This window comes from Siniperca chuatsi, linkage group LG7, assembly GCF_020085105.1.
Source record: "Siniperca chuatsi isolate FFG_IHB_CAS linkage group LG7, ASM2008510v1, whole genome shotgun sequence".
Taxonomy (NCBI): domain Eukaryota; kingdom Metazoa; phylum Chordata; class Actinopteri; order Centrarchiformes; family Sinipercidae; genus Siniperca; species Siniperca chuatsi.
The window spans coordinates 23,410,103-23,432,887 of NC_058048.1; the positions used below are offsets into that span (position 1 = coordinate 23,410,103).

At 41.7% G+C, this 22,785-nt stretch overlaps 1 protein-coding gene across 14 annotated transcripts in view; it reads right to left on the reverse strand.

Annotated features, from left to right (window-relative positions):
• robo2 (roundabout, axon guidance receptor, homolog 2 (Drosophila)) overlaps window positions 1-22,785 on the reverse strand; it is a 328,885-nt gene that overhangs the window by 57,283 nt on the left and 248,817 nt on the right. For all 14 annotated transcript variants that reach the window (XM_044202720.1, XM_044202723.1, XM_044202724.1 and 11 more), the window contains 3 exons: window positions 8,029-8,186; window positions 7,604-7,724; window positions 6,633-6,771 (listed from right to left, as the gene is read on the reverse strand). In XM_044202720.1, the coding sequence (XP_044058655.1) occupies window positions 6,633-6,771; window positions 7,604-7,724; window positions 8,029-8,186 (418 nt within the window). The remainder of the gene's footprint in view (window positions 1-6,632; window positions 6,772-7,603; window positions 7,725-8,028; window positions 8,187-22,785) is intronic.

Consider the following 22,785-nt stretch of genomic DNA (forward strand, 5'->3'; position numbering starts at 1 on the left):
TAATGCAAAACAATATTTTCTATATCCTCTATTATAAAGAGTGAATTATTATTACTTTGTTGTTGACATCAGTGTCAATAAACCTTAAAGAGGTTCATTCAACTCACCAATCGCCTTACACATGCGCTCTCATAAATACCAGATGTATCCACTTATATATCAGGGGAAGTAATGGAGACAGGAACCATAGCCTGTCATATTTTCATTCTGCTGAGTTGCGGAGGTGAGAAATCACTGAAACTGGATGGTCAGCATAACACAGGCGCTCCTGTCACACTAGCTCTAACAGCTCTCTCAAATAGAATGACCCACACACCTCTATCATACACAAACCCACACCCGCAAACACACATATCCACACACCACAAAGGGATTGAGTCAGAAAGAAAGGCTTTTCTGCTGAATGTTGCAGGGGCTGGGTTGAGGAGGTCAATGGGGACAGGGGGCCTGAATACAGATAGACTGCAAAACCAAAGGGGCTCTGATAAGGCACAGCAGAGGGCACAAGGGTCCAGAGCAAATGAGGAGGGAGAGGGAAACCAAAGGAGGGAAAGACGTGGGCCATACTGAGCTGGTAGGCAGCGGGAGATAACACACACTGTCCAAGTCTTTTCACTGGGATTCACATTCATCAGTGATCTGATCACAAGTGGACAGCTCCAAGTACGTCAGTTCACATCTGGCATTAGAATGTGTCTCCACATGCATCTCGAGTGACCACTTCTTCTGATCTGATCGTGCTTCCTTGCTCTATATGCAAATAAACATGTACATCATTTCCATTTGCAAAGACCAAATCTGTAGTTGTTTTCAACCTGAATTTGATGAATTTACTGTTTATCAGACCATAAATGAGACAAGAATTAGGTTGGAAAAACGATAGATACTGCCGGAGCGGAGTGTTTCTGGGGGCTGGGCCTCACTGATTACTATACAATAACTTGTACAAAAAAGCAACTTATAACTTTATTCACAGATTTTGGTGAAACTGGATCATATTTTATGGAGAAAATAGTTTCTGGTTTTCCCTCTGATGTCCTCCGAGTGCTCTGCTGCTAACTGTAGCTGCCGTCAGCTGGTTAGCTCAGTTAGCCGTGCAGCTAGCGGTCCTATAAGCTTTAAGGCTTAAATGTTCTGTATACGAGATTTTGAACATTAATATAGCAGCAAACAACTGTTTGCTCTGTAAAGATATAGTGGAGTAATGGCTTCCTGAGCAGAGAATGACATCACACTCCCTCCTTCTCGACCAGAGTTGGTGATTGTTGGAAAAGTGGAAACTAACAAAGACGGTTTTGGTGAGTTTTATTTTTGTCTCTGTCCAGTTTAAATGAAGTGTGTTTTACGATGATCTGCGAGGTACAATTACTGTTTTTCTCAATGGGTCATAGCGCCCATTTTTTTTGGTCTGAGATGCTCATGCTCTAGTGCAACATAGTAGTGGTAGTGAATGTTGCATACAGAACTTTTAAATAAAGCTTTATTAGCTTTATTAAACCTGCTCCTCCCGACAGTCCTAAACTCCTGTGATAGCAGTTTAAACAACAACACCCCCCCAATGCTCTGAGCTCCTAGTCCGGGCTGAGTCAGCTAGCGTTAATAGGACTGCTAGCTACATGGCTAACTGAGCTAACTAGCTAATGGCAGCTACAGTTAGCAGCAATTAGCGGTTACTTTAGCAACAAGTAAACCGATCAGGAAACTCCATAAATGAGAGAGTTGAGGCAAAGCTGCCGAAGGACACCAGACAGCATGTTTCATGTGTACTCCATCCACCAGAATCTGTTGTTGTGGCTTCTCCTTGTTGTTGCTTTAATATGATGCCATTGATGTCTTATAAATAATAAATTGGCCTGTTTACGCATAAACAAATGTGGAAAGTGTAATTTCAGCAAGATTATGGAAGGGCATTGTAGATACACTATGTACTGTATACACCTTAAATAAACTACAAGTTTTCATATTTTCAGACACATGCGACAATCCAGCTGCTTGACTACACATGCCAAAGATTTTCCGCTGGGAAGATAGACTACCATCTGAATCTTATGTAGCCTATGTTGGCAAAAAGAATGAGCCTATGTTGGCGAAAAATGAGCCCCATTCAAACTAGATTTATTTCTCTAGAGGGGTTGGGTGATTTTAATATTACATGTGCTGGTCAGTGATTTTAATCCCGCCCGCAGCGCAGATTTTCCTCCTCCTTCCCTGATAATAATAATAATTAAAGCCTGAGGTAACTCCTGTTTTTCAGCACACTTATTGGTCCTCTCACAATTTAAGTCCCGTCCTGAGAGAGGCCATGTATTATAGAGTTTCATTAGCTCAGCACACATTTTAAAATGCTGTGTTACAATGGAAGTTGAAGAAACGTTTTTCCTGACCTGATGGCCACATACAGTCCTATGTGGGAGCCCAGATGATGAAGGGGAAAAAAGCCATTATTAGAGTAAGAACCTGCATGCTCAACAAATGGGCTGATTTCAGCTACAGGTAATTATTATGTCTTGGATAATCTGCCTTCCAATAACTAATTTTTATGTGTAGTGGACTACATGTTGTTGGGATTTACAATGGTTAAAGGGGCACCAACTTCTGGTGCAATCAATTAGTTATGGCTATCAGAATTAAGATAATCATAAATAACTTTAATGAATAAAGTCCTCAGGGGCACCACTCTCCTTAAAGAAGAGACATGATAGTTAATTAATTGATTCAGTCTCATAAAATACACTAAACTATCAATTTGGAACTCTGATTAATAATTAAATTAATAGCCATAACCAAAATGACCATTAATAGCTAGTAGGTTGAAGGATTTGGAGTTCAACATAGAAGAGGTTGGGGAATTATCCATTCTTGTGCAACATTAAAGAAACCAGCATAATTAAACACAAACATTTATTTAAAAGATAAACAAAGCAAAACACACAATATGATGACTAACTCTAAATTCACTAAACTACAGAACAAAGGGTGTGTGTGTGTGTGATCCAAGTGTGTGGTCGGCCTCCATATGTCTCGCGTGCACAAGCATGAAAACACGTGGTCAGAAACAAGGAAGCATGTGAAGTGGGAGTTTTAAAGTTACTCTCCACTGTGTGCCTTGTGTTTAAGGCCAAATTGAAGTATATGTGTGTGATCTGTAAGCTAGGAGTGCCAAGTTAAGAGAGTTACTTGCATGCAACACCCTGTGTCTGTGTGAACATCACTAACATCAACTTAGCATGTGGCTACCAAATTAACAGTGAAAACACATCACAACAATAATACTCAATAAACACAGTACATGTACATCATTAAAACTAAACAGTCCTGTGCTTAGCCAAGTACACTGTTAAGCTATATAATGCCCAATTAAGTTCAGTGCTTTGAACGTGCTGCTGTTGGTGGTTCCGTGGATGAGCCAGGAAGGGAAGAATGTTGGTTCCAATTGAAGAAAGTCCTTGCTGTGCAGTGTCCGCTTGTAGAGATTAAAGGAACCCGGTCACTCCGTCTTTGTTGTCCTAACAGATTTCAGCGTTATCTTGCTTTGTGCTCCTATTAGCATGTGAAGTTAGCTGACAGGCTTTGTGTGGTAGCTGCTGGCACTAATTAAATTTGTTTGCAGAAATCTTACACAGGCCCTCGCGTCGCTGCTGTAAGATCAGAGAGTTCGGTTCTGCTGCAAGTTTTTGCTCCAAGCAGATTGCACAGTGGAGGAAAGCAAGCAGCCGTCTGCTGCACACTGGAGACGAAGCCAGGAGGAAAAAGAGCTTACTTACTCCCTGTTAGCAGTGAGCTAACCAGAAATCTTAAGACGAAGGCAGAGACCTGTTTTGCGGCCTAATCCTTTGTTCTTCTGCAGGGGGGACCTGCGTAACGCAGACCTCCCGAGGTCCAGGCGTAGAGCGAGGAGGAAAGAGCGATTACAGTGATCGCAGACCGTATTTAACCCTAACACCTCATAGACTCCAGTCCTGTCCTTAAAGTAAAGGTATAATAGGAATTCAGAAAGAACCATTTGATAATTTGATAACACTTATATTAATAACAATATTTACAAAAAGATGAAATCTTTCCCTTTTAAAGAACCAGATCCTGTAATTTGGTATTGGGTGAAATACAGTCCAGAAGGATGAGATTGCCACTGCCCCCGAATGGGGTTTATGTAAAATTTTTGGAGAAAAAGTCTGAAGATAGCTACCAGTGCATACCATAAAGACGATTTAGACGAAGACGAAGACGAAGTACTGAGTTATTAACTGGGCTGCGCTCCATAGCGTGCATACACCAATATGAATGACCCAGTGCTTTAAGCAACTCATGTGAACAACTTAACCTAAATATTTTCTGGAATTGACTTATTACATTGCAGTACAAAGCCTGCTGACAAGTGTCCTAGAGTAGATAAGCTTGATTGGTGATTTTAATTTAGTTTTTACAAACACAGTAAAACACCCACACAGAGGTAAAAAAGCAGCACCATAGTCTTTGTCCTCTAATTGAAACCATTCTTGTGCTGTCTCTATCTCATCTTCTATCCCACAGAGACTGTAGCCAGTGCCATCCTGGCATGCTTTATGTCTATGTACCAGTGTGTGTGTGTTTGCCTGGAAAGCTGCTGGAGCCACTGAGCATATTAAAGACCTGTTTACTCAGCTGAGGCTCCATTTCCCTTCTTCCTAGTATAAAAGTTGCACACACACACAAGCACCCACAGAAAGACACAGGCATGCACAACGCATGTAAAGGGACCAGCAAAGGCAAGTTAAAACAATTTGATGGTAAAGAAGGAGCGGCCTTACTAAGTCTCTCCCTTTCTACAGCTTATCATAATAATAAGGACAGTGTAACCCTTTTTAGATAAAGAGCAAACAAAGACTGCTCCCCACTGAATGCTTGATCTTTAGTCGTCTTTTATTCATATGGTGAAGACCACTTCTGATACAGCTACAGACGCCTACAGTGTAATAACACAATGGCTGTGCTGCAGAAGCTGTTTTTTTCTTCTGGAAACTATTCTTTTGTGGGATTTTAAACAATTCCTCTGTCAGTCAGAGAGAAGACCTGTTTGATGCTTATTAAGTGAGGATAAGCAGTAGAGAAGGCAGGAACAGTTTGTCACTTAACAATATGAGGAGTCTTCTTTTTGGCACACAACAAAGGCAACAGAAAATGTCAGAATTAGAATATTGCAGTCTTCATGCTTGCTTTCTGCTTCAAAGCAAAACTGGAGAATTAAATAAAGTGAGGAAAACAAAAGCTCTCACATTGTAATTAGAAACAATTGGCAATATTTATTTCTTATTAATTTTGGCAGTGTCTTTTTCATGTGTTCAGTTCTTTTTCCATATCCAAATAAGGCCAAACTTCAAAGGGATGATACAGTTAGCAAGGACGGAGGCATATGACACCCATCCTACTCCGTTATAAATCTGTTAATTAGGGTACAAAATGAATTCATTTTCAGAGCCAACTCCTTATCAAAGACATGAGTGAAATACTTTTATGTGTTTGCTTTGGCACAGTGCTTGTGTCCCACTGCCTAGTGAACCAAATCCTTATCAGACACAAACAACCCACCCACGCTCAGCTCTGCAGCTAGCCTTGAGAGATGTCAGGTCCACTGAGAGTATGTTTTATGAGGTGATCCAAGCAGTGTGTGACTGGCTTGTTGGCTGGGGACAGAACGCTGGTCTCTTTGAAGTCCACTCCTGACCATTACACTGCTGTTGACTGTGAGTCCAGTGACTCACAGTGAAGCAACAGGCCAACACAAAGGACCCAACAGGAGCAGTATCACTATATCATCAGTGGCTTTTTTCAGGAAGTGAGCCAAACTATAGCTGGCAATGGTGCTAGCATTTCTCAGTAAATTACAGACTTTTATTGTTTTTTCTTTCATCAGTCTCCATTTTTGCAACTGTGAGTGAATGCATGTCAGCAAGGGTACACAGACTGAATGGGGTTAAATGTGTAAGGGATGGAGTGACTATGTTTCAGGTTTCTGAGGTGTCTGTGCCAAGATTTCACGTGAACATCTGCACCTGTACACAGACACTTGAGGGCCACGTCAGCTGCTATACTCTGTCTCTTCGTATCTACTGTCATTCTATCTGTCTCTCTCTCTACCTGTTTGTTTTCAATGTGCCAGATTTTTTCTGCTTGTCTAAATGTCTACCTTTCAACCACCTTGCCCACTTACCTGTCATTCACGGTTTTAATTGTCTAGCTCAATATATGTTTGTCTTCATGCAGAGCCTTTCCTTGACATGAGAAACTGTCTATCCCTGTTATGGTTGTGGGTGCTGTCTTCTGGGGCACCCAAGGGTGGAGTCATTTTATCCTGAATGTGTAATGTGCATTGTGTATAGCCTAATAGAGCTATTTAATGCACCCTGGCAGCCAGGTCAGGTGAGAGCTGGCAGTATGAGTTATCATTAGTTTGAAACAGTCACTCAGACTGACATCAATGCCTCCACAGCTCCTTTGCATTAAGTGCAGCCTGTCACATCAGTACTACACACAGAAATACTCAAAACCGGTTGCTCATACACTGTAACAGTGGAAGGGTGAACTGTTTGCTCCTGTGAGCCACCATCTTATCTCATCCTTGCCTTTTTTGAGAATATTCTTCTAGATGTACATACCTCCCACGGGGAACATCAACGTCATCTTTCCTCCAGCGTACATTTGGCTGAGGGTCTCCTTGTACCTGGCAGCGGAACTCCACCGTCTCCTCTTCCAGGACCACCTGATTGATGGGCCTCCGGAGGAAGGTTGGTCGCTCTGCAGAATGAGCACAGATCATAGAAATGCCGTAAGACTTTAAAAAATTAATAGCCCAGGCTTTTATTTGCTTCAATCACTGAACTCAACCTGCCTATATCTGGGATAGGCGTCCACCCTTGCTCAGCAAAGATTGGAAATACTATCAAATTGTTTATTTAACCCAGTATGAATATTAATTGTATAAAAATTAGGCTATCGAATAACATATCAATTACAAATCATTCATTTGATCTAGCTCCGATGCACAGAGATTACCATAGTTATTTCAACTTGGATTAATTTTTATGAAAAACCATTTTGATTAGTTTGATCGGTAGACCCTTACAGACTAACGGAATATAAATAATCAATACACATATTCTGACTTTTTGACTGCTTCAAAAGGTAGGGAGGCAACACTTTCTTTTTTCATCTCTCTTGTTTACCATGCCGGTAAATCTGAATGAATTATACTTTGGTGCTCATTGTTTCCGTAAAAAACTAATGAATTGTGGAGATTCTAACCAATGTAACGATGTAGCATGCCCATATTGACTAAAGTTTAAAGATGTATAGGCTATTTGTATGGAGCTTAGAACGAGCTCAAGGGGGCGACCCAAAGAAATATAGTAATGACACTAAAAAGCATGATCACCAGGAATTACAATTCAACTGGGAAAACACTTTCCCTAAGAGTATTTCCACTTTTGAGCTTGACGTACATTAGAGACACATCCCAACTTGAGAGCTATACAGTAACTGAGAATATACAGTATTCGTGTGGAAGTCGCTCTTGTACATCATTGAGGAGAAACAAAAGTTTCTGGAGAACTGGAGAAATAAAGCTTACCAAACACTGTGACTTGTGCTGTCTCGCTGTCCCTCTCTCCAACCATGTTGGTACCCACACAGATGTACATGCCAGCGTCACTCTTTCGTGTGTTGGAGATCATTAGCTTCCCTCCTCGAATCTGAAGAAATACACAGATAGTACATTTAAAAAAAAATTCCACTGTCTCCCAATTTTCTCCCCTTTTTCTCTTCCTAATGCATTGAGGGCCTTCATTGTCAAACCAAGTCACAAGTGCAGCAGCAAAGCAATGATCCCTCACTGGCTTGAAATGAAAACACTGTCAAATGTGTTTTGTGGCAGACTATTCCAGAAGCAAGAGCTTTTTGTGTGCCCACACACTAATAACAAAGACACACAATAGACATTGACAGCAGTTCTTCCCATTCAGTCCAGGTATTAAAACAGATGGTAATAGTACTCACAGTGATCCTGTCATCCTTGTCGTCAATTCGCACTTTGTCTTTCTTCCAGTAGATGGTAGGTTCAGGATGGCCTCTGGGAGGAACACACTCAAGGATTGCCGGCTCTCCTGCTGCCACCACCACATCTGTAGGGTTTTGTCTGAAGTCATCCCGCAGCACTGAGGGAAAAAAGGAGGAAACGGTTCAGGAAGAGTATAGTTGTGTAGCATACTGTTGAATTTAAATGTCAAAATGTTTAAATTCACTATTTTTAATGTCTTCTTATGTATTATGTTGTGTGCATTGTGTGCACTACACAGCGTGAATGTATGCAGCTTTCATCGTGACTATAAATGGGATGTGCAGTTTCATCTGACAAGGCGAGCATAAGTGAAAGCTAATTGGAGCTAATGGAGGTCTCTGTGGAGTTAGCAGAACAAACAGAGACAGAATGCCCTGAAGCCTGGTGTCATTCACATGTGAGAGCTCACAGTGCAACACTGCTTCACTTTGCTGGCATGTTCACATACACACACTTACACACAACCAGATCCGTGCTAACACACAAAAAACAGCGGGTGGCCTGATGAACAACTGTGGCCTTGTATCTAATCACCCTCAGGTAGGCCTTTCATCACAGATATAGCCTCTCACCCTGCATAGTGTTCAGTGAAACACACAACACCAGCTCATTATCAAACAAGGAGAGCTGCCGTCATACACAAACACACATGAGCACACAAACGCAAAAGTGAAACCACAAATGTACACAAACATACTAAACTAACTGTAAGAAATTAAAACTGGAGGTCGCTCTGGCTCACTCCTGCTGTGTGTACTCAAACAGATCTTTCTCCATTTGATCTATAATAAATCTAATCCGTGGAGTAGCACTTTAGGAATTTCAGCTTCAGCAGTGTCCATCCAGCAAGGGACACATGATTCCTCTGAAGGATAAAAGGACTGAGCTTGTTGGAGGATGTTTGAAGATGCTTGAGGAGGGCTAAATTAAGGGCAGCACCACAGGTCCTTATGTAAATTCCACATGGCACTGGGGACAATGACGGGAAGGGCCAGGATTATAAGAGGGGATAACTGGTCCCTGTGCTCCAGGCTTCTCTCATTTCTTCATTCACTCTTCTTAGCCTCTCTGCAGAAAGCCATACAGCCATCGTCTTCTTATTTATTTATTTAGACCAAGGGAAAGCAAGGTGGAGGAAGAGAGGAAGCTTTCAACCCAATTATCCTGGGGATGCACAGCGGTACAGAGTGGGACTTTTGTGTGACATGAATTCAAATGAAACCTTTACACAGGGGTAATAGGAGAGAATAGAGAAGAGGTAGAAGAAGAGATTTTCTTCCTCTCATGCAGTGGGGCCCTCTAATCTAAAGAGCTAAGGTAATTAGCCAGTTTCAGAGTGGCCTACCCCCTGGCCAGGGTGGGCATAACAGCCATCACCACTGGGCTCTCTGTATTTGCATTACAAACAGAAGTCGTGTGGTTTAAAATCATAGCCTGGTGTGGACCATACACTGCCTGTTGTTTTCAAGATCACGTTGGATTTAATTGCTCCTTTCCATTCATTGCTAGCACCCATGGGATTTTGTCAGAATCAATTTCCTTTGAAACAGAACAGTGACAAAAGAAACACACATTAGGTGCATCATTACGGTGCTTGTACCACACTGTCTAATCTAATGCTGCACAGTACGTCACAGTAAATGCATCCCTACCCTGCAATCTAAATAAATACACAAAATGTACAAACAGAAAAATAAAAACAGAGTAGCCACACACTCCAGCAAATAAAATAAAATACAATATACACACACTTGTTGAGGACAGGATAAACACAGGGTTAGAAACAGCTGCAAGCAAACAAACAGATGACACATCACTGGTAAAGGGATTATGCCCTGTGTGTTGGTTCAGGGCTTGTTAATACCAAGACAATACTCTGAACAGATACATTTACTAAGTAAATGAGGGGAGGGGCCAATCCAAATACACCTTAGTACACTATCTAATCCTAACTACAAGGACACAGTCATCAAGGTCATCCTCCTACGGTTAAAACACACATACACACACACACACACACACACACACACACACACACCTCAAATATTCATCACCTCAGTGTAACGTTTGCTTTGCTTCATTAAAGTATGAGCATGTATCTCTCCCATTGTTGCCTGCAGGAACCTCCATGGGCTGAACTACACTATGTCAGTGATCATAAGGCAAGTGAGTGCTTTTATATTAGAATCATAACATGACTGTTTTCTCTGTTAATCTATGTGAGGTGCATCCAATATGTGTGTATCATTAAGTGGGTTTGTGCATTTGCTGTCAGAAACTGATCTGCGGCTCCAACTCTGAGGCCCTGTAGGTATTCAGGCCCGAATCAGCCAACAGATGTAAGGTAATTGCCTTTCTATCCCCCTGAAACACTCAGCTCTTCTACCACTGAAAACATCTCACCTCCCATTGAGTTCCAGCAGGCCCCTAACTCTGCCGTCTTGCTTACTAGCTTATTAATATTTATATATTTTTACATTTACACCCCTCTGTTGGCAAGTCTTACATCTGTCAATCCGGCTGCAGGCTAAAAAGAACCCATATCTGAGTAATATTAATCTGCCTTTGCCTCTCGTATTTTATTTATTTATGTATTTCCCAAATATCAGAGGAGTGGGCCGATTTGAATGAAGGAGCATCAGGCAGGGGGCAAAGCATGGCAAATTTGCAGCTCTTTTAGCTGGCACTGTTTCATCACCTCAAACTTAAATGGGAGGGAGTCAAGTTGCAACTTGCACAGTGAAACAGCCAAGGGGTTGAGAGTGGGGGTCTTTATCAAAATAAAAAGGAGACACCCACACAGTTACTTTGTAAACCAGATTGTCCTACATTGGCAGTGGAGGCCTGTGCCAGCAGCAGCACCCATTAGTGAGGTCCATCTGTGTGTGTGTGTTCTTACCTAAGATAGACTCAGCGCACAAAAAAACATCGCGACGCAGATACATGACAGCACAAACACCCGGCATCATAGCACAGAGGTGGCAGGGCAAGGACAGGATGAGGAGAGATATTTTGTACAGTGCACCCTCTTCTCCCACCCAAGATATTACTCACTGGAGGGTGACACTGCTTGTCGGTAAGATTAGTGGAGAGCCTTGACTGAGGCGTCCAGCCTGCATACTGAGATAAGTGCTGACAAATGCATTCACCTACAGGAGCGTACCTAGCTTTGGTTCACAAAGGTTGCGCTCACTGCCACAACACCACAGACTGATGTCTAAAACCAATCTTTTTCCCTCCGGTTTGACATTCACATCACTTTGATAGACATTCACCACACACACAAAAACCTTTACACAAACCTGACAAACTGTGAAACATTTCTTAAAAGCTGCAGGGATTGGTATCTTTTGTAATGCTTCAAATGTGAATGTTTGTGTGGTTGTTATTACTTTTCCCTCCCTATTTACTGGAGAAAAAGACCCTCTGTGCTTTCATAGATATTCTCCTGGGTCAGGGGCTAAGAAACACAGAGAGAGATTACAACAGCTAGAAGCCCGGGGACATATCCCGGCACCCAGACCCACCACCTTCTACCCACACTCTGATTAGAAAATAAACCATGCACACACACGCACACACAAACTTGGAGAGCTGTAGAGAGGTAGCTCCAAGCTATAATATAATTTCATTCGAGTGCTTTTTGCGCTTCATCCGGCAGAGTGCCATTACAATACCGCCATTTTCAATTCCACCCTTAGAGAAGAGAGACAATATATATGTCACTTGACAAAACATACCAAACCCACTCTATGTGCTGTCATTGATGTTTTATATTACTGTTGACGCTGAAGGCAGGAGAAGGATAATGCCACACTATATAATACTACACTGTGAAAGGAGATGTGCTCCATTTGTCTGGATGCAAGCTCTGACTCGCTCAGTTGCCCTCCCACTGGCCAGAGCTAACCTTTGCCCCCCCATCCAGATGCAGAAATTACCCCCTCAGCAGGCAGGCAAGCAGCAGGTTCACACGTATCCCCTGTATTCCTCCACTGAGGGGTTGCAGGTCAGACCAGAGAAACAGCTGCAAAAATATGGCCGGCTGGCAGTGCCCAAGGCTGTACCTCCTCTGAGAACTGAGTAGAGACTCTCATCATTAGCACAACTCATCACCATCTCTCTGTCTGTCTTATTCTGTCCTATCACCATCATTCTCTGTCTTTCTTTTTCTTCCATCTTCTCAGTTCATAATTTTTTTTCCCAATCCCACAGCGTTGTCCCATGTACTGCATCTTGCCCCCTTCACTCACTTTCACTGGCTTGTCAGGGCTTTCTCTGCACTGACTGTAGATGAGGTTTCACAGATGAAGCCATATACATGCACACCCAGTCATTGTCCATAGACCATGGCCAAGGCCGATATGATCTCACCACCATTCTCCCTATCTGCAAATCCCGAGCTAAGGGATTGTAAATAACACTGTCACTTTCACAGATAAGATGCAGGAAATATGGAAAAGAGTGAAGGTAAAGAGAATCATATGGCCGTCAGTGATACCGTAGTGGGGGGAAATCACAGGTGGTGATATCATATGAAATGAGCCTTGGATGGAATAAAAGAGATACAGCATGTGTGCGCTAGCAAGAACGCTGAGAGGAAAGAGGCAAGACATAACACAACACAACGGGATGATGAGAGGATGCCTGATCAAGGTCAAACTGGAGAGAGGAGTACAAAGGTGCTGAATAGATGGGGCTGACTGTAAAAGAATGGAGTGCATTCCATCAAATTCATACCGCATACTGTGAATCTACCTCTGATTCAGTAGATAAGCCTAAACAAACATCCTTATTTAAACAGCAGTCCCGTTCAAAGCTCATTTTTCAAACAGCACCCCTAATTTGGCCTAACAAGTCCCTGGGCAGCACGGTAATGACAGTAAGACCAGAAGGCGATTCTGCTGGCCGATCCAGGAAAAATGTGTGGTGCTGCTCCTGAGAAACAATATAATTAACTCTTAATGAACCTCTATCCTTTACACCCTTTAACAATACCAACACACACACATACTATACATACACATACACATTCACCCACACAATTCAATTTAGCTTAATCCTTGCTTTATGGTAATGTATAGCTCATTAAAATGTTAGTTAAAAACTCATTAAAATTCACTTGAAGAAGTAATGGCTTCATTACAGTAATATGCTGAAAAGCAAAGAAAAAGACAAGGAAGGACAAGGAGAAGAAAGAGAGCAGAGAGCGACAGCTTTCTAATCACTTAATTGTGTGTAAAATGGAATACATTTGCATAATAAATAACGATGTGCTGTATCCTCCTTTCTATCTTTTTCCATTCTCATAGCACTCTGTAATTAACAGGCGCTACAATTAAAGATGCGTTTTGCCCCAAAATGATTTTGGTGGCCACTCCAGTTTTCATTCTGTTTATGGTCATGAATGTGTTTGGGGGGCTTGGCAAGTGCAGACAGTGTGCTGAAACTGGAGCTGGCTGATACTGACGAACAATGTGCCCATGGGTCTTTGTGCCTGCTCTGATAAGGCATGATGTTGTGCTGATGCTTGTGCAGACCAGAATGGACAATTTACAGCCGGGAGGGGGAGTAAGACGTGAAGGAAGGAGAAGAAGGGGGGGTTGCGGGTTGTAGATGAGAGTGGGATTGATTTCCTGCCAATTCCAGCACAGAGACAGCACAGACAGAGGTAGTGAGGCATCATTATGGAGCAGGTGGGCCTGCTCCTGCATTGGGTAAAGGAAGAACAGAGAGGAAGTAAAGTGAGAGGAAGAAGAGGAGAGGAAGTAGTGCACTCAGGCAGACAGGCAAATGTCTCCTGTTAATATCTTCTCTCTTAGTCTCCCATTGCATCAGTCCTACATAAATATGATAGATATGGTATGGAAGCAGCTGGAGTTTTATGATTAGAAGTGTAATAGTGCTACGCAACAGAGTGGCTGAGTAGGCATATTGAGAGGTAAATATCTGAACATACTGAAAGCAAACTCCCTTTAGCAGCTGTGAAAGCTGCTCTCTCTACATCTTGTTATGACTGTTGGTATTGATTCTTATCAAGAATAAAGTTCTGTAAAATAAGCTGGCCCATGGTTTCCTTTTTGCCCAGGATGTACATTTAAGTCTAGTGGTCCCAGGGCCTCATAGTCTGGGGAGACTCAGGCAGACAAGTCACTCTGAATCAGCAGTGTGTAACACATTAGAAGTAGGCTAAACACGTGGGACTCTCATTAACTACCAAAAAACTAGACTCAACCTCATATTTATTATGTCCATGGAAACCCACAGGTCTTAGAATAGAAAATTAAAGACAGTCCCGCTTGACTTTTCCGCCATGAGTAAAAACTTAATTTTCTATACATACAGAACAAAATACCAACCTTTCATCTGCCATCTTGTTCTCTTCCTACACCACCTTAAACTGTGTCTTAATATATCATTATTTTTCATCCTCACTTTCCCTCTCACCTGCAGTGTTATAGTTAATATGTATAGCCCCCCACAGTTTTCTCATGTGGCTGATCAAGTGTAACAGATGTCAGCTATGACACACTGTTGCACTAGAGGAGTAACTCCATTGAAAACAGGAACAGTGTTAGAAGCCACAAGCATAGAAATTTGCTAAAATGCTGTTTGTGCCGTTTGTGTGCGTGTGTGTCTTCAGCATATTTGTGTGAGCTCTGGCCTAATGACATTGAGGTAGCGACCTTCCACAGGGAAAGATAATCCCCAGGATGCTGCTGAACTGTGTCCAGGCAGAGAGAACAGAGCTGGATTTCCTCAGAGACCGCACAAGCACACACACAAGTGCACACACACAGACAGAAGCTGAGTCGCTTATCCGGTGTGGCATACTTGCACAGGCATCTTTGGTGAAAATGAAACCCCTGCAGCCTAGTTCTGCAGTCCACCATGCAAATCTTCATATAATCTTTAATAGCTTCCCCCTCTTTTTCTTTATGCCAGCCTATTTGCTGCAGCTCGTTCTGTATCTATTTTATTGTTTTGGTCTATAATTGGATTGGCAGTAACGGCGAGCAGAGAGCCGTTAGGAGCTTGTAAAAGGTGTCACTCCGCGATGGCAGCCCCGTTTTAATTAAGCTCTCAGCTGGAGTTGAGCAGCTTTTATCTAGCTTGGTCTGATGAGCCCCAAGTGCAAGTGTGCTCCACACTGTTCTGCAGGACAGGCAGGAGGAGGAAGGGAGGTGTTTACAACAGCTGTAGGCAGCCCCGTTTACTGTACTCAGCATCCCTCCCTAGACACCAATCTACATGCCTGGACCAAGAAGATACTGGAAGACATCATAAAAATTCAGTGCTTGCATGTGTTTGCTTGGGTATGTCTGTGTGTGTGTGTGTGTGTGTGTGCCATTACTGTGTCTCCTTGTGCTCATTGTGACAGAGCCCCACCCATCAGTGGTGTGCAGTCATGTGTGTATTAGTGCAGATGCAGAGCCAGCCCCACAACATGGCAGCAGAAAACGGGCACAAACACGAATCTAAACAAACACAACTGAAGACTGATTTCACACTACTGCTGTAAATTCTAAACTATCGTACTTTACTGTCTGGCTGCCTGTGTGTGTGTGTGTGTGTGTGTGTGTGTGTGTGTGTGTGTGTGTGTGTGTGTGTGTGTGTGAATCTGCATGAGAGGCTGATGGTGTAGGCAGTGCTGTACGCGGCATAATGATTAGAGAGGTGTTCATCACAGTCCTTCCTTGCCTGTTCCCCCCTCCTCAATCCTCCTAATGGCCTCCTCAGATCATCTTTCCTTCAATCAATACTGCCTGAAAGGAAGAATCCCACACCTAAGGACACTTTGTTCCCCACTGTAGATCATAGGTGACACATTTTCCATACCAGGAATCGTCTGGCGGTTCTGGATCAGAACTGTACAGAGGACTTTAAACCAGTTCTGATATCCATCAAATGTAAAGTTCTGGCCATTTTCTAGGTGGGTGGCTGTGGGACGGGGGGGTACAGTTAGATTTGTGAGCAGAGGAAGGTTGAGATCTGTCAGTGTGGCGAACAGAAAGCAGGCAGCAGATGTGGCAGGGTGTTAAATCACATGCAGCCTTGATGCAGAGACATTTAAAGAGATTTATTGATCACTTTATAGATCTTAACTCTTGAGGAAGAGCAAAAATTAAACTGGATACGGAGATGACCTTTACAACAGCCTCACCCACGGATAGGGATTTTTTTTTCTCCATCTCTATGTCCCAGTGTGTATATGTGTGAGCTGTTTATGATTGAGGGGGAAGAAGCAATTCACCATTTAGTCAGAATGTGCATCTGAAAATTCCCCTCTGTACAACCAGCACCACTATCATCCTGAAGATGTGCTATATACTTCATGTGCGTCTTCTGAAGCGTGATTGAATGCTGCACATAACATCTAAATACTTGGAATAAATTGTAACAGTGCTGCTGCCTGCTCAGCAAATGACTGCTACATTAGGCTCACCTAAGTACCACACACTCATACACACACAAATTACAATTTCAAGTGTCTGTGCTGCAGAGTCTGTCAGTTTGTATGGAAAGCAGTTGCCCAGCACACGGCAGAGCAATGTACCAACAGCACTAATAACAAACTGATCACTCTATATTGCACTGAAATAGCCGGAGTTACATTCATATACAGTCCATTAGTCCAAAAATCCTAGGAGAAAACAAACACACGCACACACAGACAATTTACTGTATAGCTTATTTATATGCGATGTGAAAGACTTCAGCGTGTGTGCTGAAATGCTCTGACATTAGCTAGCTTAGCGGAGCATTTAAATGATTTATTGAAGCTATAGCTTCTCTGGCGGAGGAGCTCTACATCTTCAGAGAATCTGCATGACATGTCTGTCTGGTTGCTTATTTCACAATCCAATTCATGTTAATTGCATTACAGAGGAGTAATTGTGTTAGGTCCATCTGTAATCAGCTTACTGCCTCAGTGCAGCTGGATATACCTGTACACCAGGCTTATGTAACCTGTGTGCTAATAGGGGGGATTTCATCCATTTCAGGGCGTGGAGTAAAAACCCAGGATACTCACTCAGGTAATCTGGCCTGCTGGAACCGTCAGTCTGTATGTAATAACCCTGGTTTGTGTGCACATGTGTGTGTGTGTGAGTCAATCCATGCTCATATTATCATGCAAATGGAAAACAATCTGAAACACACCACTGGCTGCTATGCTCAGGATCAGCGCAGAGCACTGTGTCTAAACCATTCCTGTTCGGCCCCTCAGCCCTCCCTTTTTTTCTTATTATTTTTTTTAAACCTCTCCATTTTTTTCCTCCTAGTTTATCCCACCCCCTTTAAATTTTCTCAGGCACCACATCAAAAAGGCAGATTAAACAGTTTCATACTGTGTTGGTACTACAAGCTTCCAATACATCTCGGTAGGCTGGAGATGTGAGGTTAATCATTTAGGCAAAGGAACAAAGTTAATGAGGCAACTTCTAATCCGAAGCTATTTGGAGTTCTGTCAACAGTATTGACTGCACTGCAGATCAGATAAGATATCGTTGGAGGGCACCGATGACCTACATAGCAAGGACAAGACAGTGGCTCAACAGCAGCACAGAACAGTGATCCCACAGCTCTCCAGGGCACAGATTCTGCAGCAAAGACACAACGCTAAAAAATACACTATTTTATGTGTGTGTGCATGGGCAAGCATTTCCACTTTGATCCACACAGTGTCCTTTATCTTTACAGTCCCCAGCTTTCACATCACCCAGTAGAGGAATCCAGTTTGCGACCAGTTATATACTACTATTACCACTAGCTGCCGTGCAACACACAATCAATACTGATTTCACCTGGCAATTAGCTAATAATTCAGTGAGCTAGAAATACTGAGCCAGAACTGCTAAAGATAGAAGGTGGGAAGGGGGTGGAGTGGGTATGGCTGTGGTCTGCCACATGTCTGCTGTGAATGATGCTCATGAGTGTTTGATACTGAAGCTTTGTGTTACTGTGTTTTTGTGTTATTATCTAGTGTGTTTCAACCACAAAGAACATTAAGGGCATTATGGGACATTTGCTGATAATGGGAAACAATGCTGTATTACTCTACCACGATTGGGATGCAGACACATTTTAGACATGAAGTTGTCATTGGGAATCTGTAATTGAGGAAATATTTGTAAAGCTTTTTCTTAAAAAACAATTTTCAAATAATATTTCCTAAGTCCAAATAATTTCCAATAAGTAATTTGGTACTAATTCTAAATAAAATAGAGACAGTGTTCAATTTGTACACTTCCAATTAATAAATTCCAATTGATTCCAATGATAACTTGGGTGTCTTTTAGTCAGTGGACAGCTGGTTAACTGAACACTCAAAAATGTTTGTCTATGGACAATTGTAAAATTCAACATATATGGACAGTTTCCAACAATAAATGATTAATGAAAGAATATTTACTTAGGTTTAAATAGAGCTTTTCTTGTTCCCGTTTTCCCTATAATGATACCACATTATATATTTCTTCCTAAGAAATTATTAAGAAATTACAGACATGTAAAATAAATTGTTGTCATATTTGATGTATTTTAAACTACATTATTTGAAAGAGAAACTATGCCTACTACTCTTCAGAATAATAACAAAAACCACAAATGCTACTGATTTTGTGACACAGACCTTTTACAGCAAACATAGCCTTTGAACCATCCTAAAATCAGTTTGGTTCTGAAGACAATTCCATCTAATGCTCGGATCAAAGGTGACTATTCTTGCCATTTAGGATAGAAGGCACATTTTTTTTCTTGATTAATTCCAGGTCCTTGAAAGGTCACTGTGATACAATGACATTTGAAATCGTCATGTCTAACCCCAGAAAGCAGGATGTAGGCAGGACTGTAGTTGGGGAGGACATTTAGTGTGGCTGCAGAGACCACTTGAGCTGCTTATCTTGCCTCCACTGAAATCCGTGATTGCACATGGGCATTGCACTCTCAGATCAGTGGGGGTGGTTGACACACATATCTATGATATAGGCACACACACACACACACAGACCCTAACTCACGTATATGTGCACACGCACACACACACGCGCACACACACACACACACACACACACACTGATGCTGTAAACCCTCTGTATGTCTGAACACAGAAACAACCAGATGCACTGTCCCCTGGGTAATGAAAGAGCATTGTGAGACTGTGGTTGCTGTAAAACCCAATTAGGGTGTGTGGTTTTATCAGTTCTCTCAGATAGAGCTACACATACAGATAACAGCCTTCACAAGATTCTGTTTTGCATGTCTGGTGATCTGCCCCCTGCTGGACACACAGAGCCAAGAAGGTACATTAGGGAGTGTGGGGGGATAAATTACTGTAAAATCACTGTGTGTCTGTTTTGGCAAAGGCTATTTCATAATGTTATACATACAACAGAGGCAAAGCCTTCCCTAATAATCGATGACCAACAAGAACCACATGTTGCATGTGCATATCACTCAACATACATAATCATGCATTTAGATCTCAGGTGATCAAGAAAATCGTCTCACTCTGTATCGTCTCACAAAGATTATGGCTGTTTCCCAGTTTCTGCTTGGCACGTCTCAGAGCTAGATTTCTTGCCTTCAAATGACTGTAACTGAAGAATGAAGCGGTGGCTGACAGCGTTGCAACACCAGACTTATCCCTGTCTTCAAACACCTCCATCTCCCATATCCACATAAAAGAGTAGAACAGAGTGGTGGCAATTGTAGCCGCCATGCTGTGCAAGCCTCTGCTCCACCACAGCCGTAAAAAGAGTTACTTCTGTATGCATATGCCGCATCACTCTGGGCTCTTTGATGGCACAGATCACTGTCAAGATGCTGAGGCTCTCACCAAACATACTGTATGGCTGGAAAATTGTGTAAAAACATAGGATTCTGTTTTCTGTGGATATGCACATAGACAAAGCTTGTGTGCATGTGTGTCCTGTAATTAGATGTGTATTTGTGTGACCCTGATTTAGACAATTTGATTAGTATAGATTAGCTAATTATTTTCTATTTGCATTAGCATTATTGAATATCAAATGTCATTTTAGTGACTTTTCTCCCAATATTATTGACTTCACTGATACTGGAGATGCTCCTGCTCAATAGGAGTCAAGAACTAAGTAGCAATCCAGTCAAGAGACAGAGAAAAAGAGAGGCAGAGTGAAGTGTTTTTTCACCATCTTTCATTATTCAGCCTCAAGCCATGAATAACTGAATAACTGAATCCGTGATAGCAGGGATGGAGGGATGTATTTTTATACAGCATGTCTGAATGTGGGGGAAGCATAACAAGCCACAAGAAAGGATCCTCCTCCTCCAAAAGAGGTCTTTAAATGAGGAGCTAGGAGCTCCACTCATGCATGACTGCTTCCTCTATGTCCATTTCAGCATGGACCTTTGCAGCCCCATCCCTTTACTAGATGCGCTCAAAAAAATAAATAATGATGCTTAAATTGTCTACAACTTCTAAGATGTGTCTCACATTAATGAGCCATTGAAGATGGTTTGGTCAATGGGAGAACCATTGTTATTGTAGCTACACTGTCAGAAATAGGGGTACAGTAGGAGTCCATTTCTGTCCCCCAAGGTACAATCTACACAGTCTACAATCAAGGTAACTATGTGTACCTTTTTGAGGGCCAGAAAGGTACATATATGTTCCCAAGCAGCAAAAGCTACATATGTGTACCGTTTCTTCTAAGTGTTAAGGTACAATATCAGGAGACAGTGTGTGTTAGGCCAAAAACAAAATAGGTTTTACTGTTTCCTTATTTATTTGAGGTAGATTTTAACTTGTAGGCTAAGGTTGAGTAGCTTTAAAATAAAATAAATAAAGGTTTGCAAGCAGATTTGTGGATATGAAAAATTGCTAATACAATTATTCAGTCAATATTGTCATTATGACATAATATTGACTGTAAGTAAATGAAAAACAATACACAAACACACACACAACACACACAAAGGGGAAGGTGCTGAATCCTGAGTACAGATATATGACACACCCTTTTGTGTCTCAGATAGCTGCTCTCTGTCAGCCCTGCCTGCTGCAGAGGCATTGCAAGGCAGGAAAAAGCCGTGCGCGCCCATGGTGGTGTATTCCATTGTCTTATTATTGGAGAGAATGTACGAAGATCGCACATGTGTCAAACATACAGAGCCTCCAATGATTGGTTGTTGGACTTTCAAGTTCACAAAATGCGAGTTGCAACGCGGTTTGTCTTTCTTTTGGTCTGCGCTGCAGACAACTCACCGTCACGGTGCTCACAGGCTTTTCAACTGAGGACCTCTTATATAACTGTAAATATAACTGAAGCAAGCATAGAGATGAAGCCCAGAGATTCAGAGGTAAATTTAATTTAAACTGGATTACAGTTAACCTTAGGCCACTGTAAATCCAGCAGTCCCAAAATGTTAGCGTTAGCATGCTAGCTATTGTAAAATGGCGCCTGTAGATCGCCAGGTAAAGTTTTTCCTCTACTAGCTAATGTAAAATCGCACATACAGCTCACCAAGTTGGCTAACGTTGGCGTAAAATGGCTCCTGTAGCTCACTGGCTAAAGTTTTTGTCTAGTTTTGATAGCCCCATTGAGGTTATCTTGACTACATTCTGGTTAAGTGTGCAGCTATTTCATCTTCCTCTGTTTACTTTTTTTCAGATAATGATGTGGATGGTGAAACGGTTGATTGTGGCATCACAGAGAATATGGTTGCATACTTGTTTCAAGTCTTTCTTGTCTTTCAAGAAGCAGGTAAAATTCAGTCAGTTTGTGTGCAAGCTGAAAGAGCCAGTAATAACACTGACTTTAGAGCATGTGCCTCCAGATGAATGTCAGCAATCTACCTCTTCAGCTACATCAAGGTAAGTGTGTGTATGTTTTCAGAGCATCTTCCTGAGTTATGTTTCATCTTAGCATGAGTGACCAGCTTGAAGCTTAAGAATACAGTTACCATAACTTTCTAGTTATTATTGTCTAGCTAGTAGTTAATATTTAGGGCTGACTTTGCTGTTTTAATGCTGCCTAAACTTTTATACCTGACCTGTTACAAGGACTACTTTCTGTAAACAAAAAAAAGTGGTGAAAGACTGTAAATGCATTTTTCTTATTGGTAGGTAACCTACTAACTGGTATGTTCATAGCAATGTAAATTGTGTATTTTAAGTTGAGTTCCTAAAATTAAAAGAAAAAAAAATCTGCTATATTACAGCAATGGAGCTAATGTGAGACTGCCTGCTAGTTTTGACATTCCAATGTTCCCCAGACATCTACAAACAAAACTAGACAACAAAGAACCATGTCAGAAAAACCCAAAGGACAGACACACAATAATCAAAGTCCTCTATGAAGCTGTGGCACAATACGGGATGTAAGTGTGTTGAAGGTAATGTTAGACTTAGTAAAGCAATAGAATGATTTGTAGCATTTAAATGTCACTGACGTATCAACTATCTATCTTAGGAGTAGTTAAAAAAAGCTAAATTCATCTACTTGTGGAAGGAAGTAGATGAACTGCTGCAAGTCTTGCAGCAGTTGAGCTACGGCTAAACTAACCTTCCCATCCATTCAAATTGCATCTATGAGTTCATCTGATTCTAGGAAACTACAGAAAATAGAAACATTACCAAGAAAAAAACTTTTTTTTTTTCTTTTTTGTGTCAGGGCTTTTTCTTAATTAGAAGATTTTTTAAAAAATTTTAT